Source organism: Papilio machaon, chromosome Z (genome assembly GCF_912999745.1).
Source record: "Papilio machaon chromosome Z, ilPapMach1.1, whole genome shotgun sequence".
In the NCBI taxonomy this organism is placed as follows: domain Eukaryota; kingdom Metazoa; phylum Arthropoda; class Insecta; order Lepidoptera; family Papilionidae; genus Papilio; species Papilio machaon.
The window spans coordinates 9,014,915-9,018,576 of record NC_060016.1 but is presented as its reverse complement, the minus strand read 5'-3'; the positions used below and the strand labels follow the sequence as shown (position 1 = coordinate 9,018,576).

The following is a 3,662-nucleotide window of genomic DNA, read 5'->3' as shown; positions in this document are numbered from 1 at the left end:
AATTTAAGACTTGATTATTGGTTTATTTCGACTTCCTTATTTAATTTGATTTTTTTATAAATAATAAACGTTAAAATAACAAAAATATGAAGTAACCTACTGTGACGTAAAATAAGTACAATAAGTTCTTAAGTTTATATAAACTATATAGTTTTCTTTTTTTTTATTTATGCCTAAGCTTTTTACCATTATTTAAATTAATTTTATAACAATCATTAAACTTTAATGAAACAATTTCTATTATATTTTTAAACAATTAAAAAAGGCCACTAGATGGCAATGAAATTGATCGGTTCTAGCTATTCGATGCTAGATGGCGTTGTTACTAACGTTAACACGTTTAGAAAAAGTTTTTCACGAAACAACACATTCTTACTACACTAGAAACTTTTATCTAAACCTCTTCGATATAGAAAATTACACAAGAGACAATACGTAAAAAAGACTTATACATCAATTTTATTTTCGCAAACCAGGCTAGGTTAGTATCTCCAACTCCCTCTCTGGTTTGTTCACGCGTGAATGTCGTAAGTCTGTTTTTATCTTATTTACTTTAACGTAACTTAATAACATAAATTATGTTAATTGGAAAATGAAAGAACAATCAAATATGACGGATTTTTTTATTAAATATAGATTTGAACACACTTAGAACTAAACAACATATAAATAATACTTAACGTTTGTAACATTTTTGTTCCATGTGAAAGATTTTTTACAAATAAATAAAGCAAATCAATGGTACTTATTCGCGTCTTATGAACTAAATTAAGTTTTAGAGAGTAAGTGTAAAGGCGGAACTGTGTCTTCAACGAACACACCGGTTAATTCTGAAAACAAAAAAAGAAATAAATTAATAACTCATCATACAAACGAGTACAACAAGCTAAATTGAATTAGCCGAATGATTTTTTTTTCCAATGCCGATGTAAGTATCCAAAATCCGAGAAATATTCCATAAAAAAACCTTCAGCCTTGCAATTTTGACGTACATTTTAATCTAAGTGGGAAGCGAATTTATTTCTTCGACTGTAATTCAATGAATACTCACGTAGCAACACTCAACGCCGAGGTGCCTTTGTTTCGGACACAGCACTCCCCTCATGTGTACCAAATTGTCCTGGTCACAGTCCTCGATTCTACGGCACAGCCCCCCCTGTCTCACACAAGGCTCCTCCATGGTGATGAAATTTATTACTGTAAAGTATTAAAGAACATTAAAATAAATATTTGTTGATAAAAATCGCTGAACGCAAAGCACCGAGAACCTTATATTTTGAAAAGATAAACGGGCATTTCCACTGCTATACCTTCCACACTACACAGTTCCATCTGTTTCAAAGCTTATTTAGAGACTAAGAGGGATGTCAAACTGTTTTTGTACAAGGGCAGTGGAAATCAACAGATACACTGTGTAATATTGAACATGGGATGTGTTGCAATGCTACATAAAGATTAATCAAAAGACGAACAGAAAGAAAAGTCAAAAAAGTCATATTAAAAAATTCAATTATATACTATTGTCCCTGGATTTTATGGACAAAAAACTATCAGGCGTCCTCACAACACTAAAAGATTTTTAGCTAGAGATGTGCCACAGTCGTATCCAACGGAAATCCTTAATATCTGCTTACTTCTCTGTGTTAGGATTGTAAGTGTTATGTTATTATTAATTCATTTCTACGAACTGTACGTAGCAGCAATGATTCGATTTTAACGTAAACAACGTATGAGGGCGAGCGATGTGTGTTAGTGTAGCGGATTATTTTTAAGCAACCTTGACCGCTCGCCTCGCATTCGTTTCGATAAAATACACGATGTTTTCGTCCGCTTTAAATTATGTCTTCGTAAAAATTTGCTAAAATTGTTCATTTTTAATTGCAATGTATTCTACAAATGTATTTGTAACTTAATATTTCAAACTTTTGCACGCAAATAAAACATAGAAAATCAAATTTGAATTTTTGCACATCCATATTTGAAATGTACACTTATGTACTGTGCAATTTAAAAGAGTTATGATGTAAGAATTTGTTTTGATTCAATTGAGATCTACGGAGAGGTTTTAAAACTTTTAAAGTTATATAAAACTAAAGGCTATGGGCGCTAAGATCACCAAGTCTTCACACATTCATGGAGATTGAATATATACGAATAAATAAGTAAAGGGAAACATGAAAGCATCATCAGTATGAGTTATGAGGAAGGAAAGGTGCAATTTTTCAAGAGACATAGTTTGAACTAGGTCCAAAATGTATGCCGTCTGAGAAATGGATGGATTGACTATTCAGAAATAGTATATATAAATATAATTCCAATATTAATGTTTTGTGTCCTGGGTATATATATTATTACTTCTAAGATTAGACACGAGTAAAAACCTTGTAAGTTTTATTTAAAAAAAATTACATATTATTTTGTAGAATTCTTTCCAAACTGATGGTGTTTTAAAAATCCACTGTAGTCTTATTTCCTTCACACCTCATCGATCTTTTAAGGTGCAAATTGATGGATTCACTTTTAATGGACAAATACGACTGTGTGATTTTTAGAAAAATAACTAAAGGGAGTAAATAAAATGTATAAGTAACTGCTACATGTATTATTATTATTTATTAATCAAATGTTCAACAATTTAAAAATCAATTATTTTTGGTTATAAAGTAATTGAAATCTGTATCAAAACAGTTTCGATTGTAGCGAGCTATAAATAACTAATAGAAATCTTTAACAAATTATTACAACTGATAAGAAGAGTCTAGAAGTTGCTTGACAACATGCGAGAAATATCGGTAAACATTAATGAGCGGTGATTAAATTGGGACATACAATTGAAATTATAAATTTGATTACTTTACAAACCAACATTCGAAAATATGTTGCAAATATCGTATACGGCTCTAGCACAATGCCGCGAAAGTGAATCTGAACCGAAGCGAAGCGTTACACGAAAAATAAAAACGAAGCGTGGAAATGGAAAGGAAAATTTCCTCCACGTTAGATTTGGTATCATACTGTAACCGTAGCTGCTAAATGGTTCACTGAAGCAAGCCAAATATATGCATAGTTTATATCAAAATGATATCACTTCGGTTCAAGTTCACGAAAGTGTGCAGAGGACAGTTCGCTAGCAATAGTCGCTTATAAAGCAATATATTAAATAGACTTACATTCCATGGGTGCTCTTTCCAGTGGGACAGCATCGACAGTCACCAGTAACAACACGGTAACAAAAAACACAGTTCGGAAATGCATTATCAGAGTAGTAATATTAGTGAGCTAGCGAGCAGACTAATGTTGTATAACGTTTGGTCGAGAGATACTGTGTCCGATGCTTTTATACGCACGACGTGCGTTCGTAAACACATATGCGACGGAGATGTGCGTAAAGCTTGCTTACACGAAATGCAAAAATATATTGCGAAAATAATAATCATGACTTTACTTACAATTAAAAGAAAATTAATTAAAAGTCACCCAATCAATAGGATCCACAAAGTATTTTTTTTCAAATCGATTCAGTATATTTCGGAGCCTATTCAATGCTAACAAAAACAATCAAATCTTTCCACTCTATAATGTTAGTATAGATAAGGTACAAAATATCTCTATAGTATATTTACTAACACCTTTTTTGATGTGCGCCCCGACACTATCCAAAG

General features: G+C 31.8%; 1 protein-coding gene across 1 annotated transcript; it reads right to left on the bottom strand.

Annotated features, from left to right (window-relative positions):
* Positions 1–686: 686 nt before the first annotated feature.
* Positions 687–3,338, bottom strand: LOC106717157 (U-scoloptoxin(19)-Sm1a-like). Its single transcript, XM_014510884.2, has 3 exons — positions 3,171–3,338; positions 1,052–1,197; positions 687–830 (listed from the first exon to the last, which is right to left on the bottom strand). The coding sequence occupies exons 1-3, from the start codon at positions 3,253–3,255 to the stop codon at positions 825–827; spliced, it is 237 nt and encodes a 78-aa protein (XP_014366370.1). The 5' UTR covers positions 3,256–3,338; the 3' UTR covers positions 687–824.
* Between the last annotated feature and the right edge of the window lie 324 nt (positions 3,339–3,662).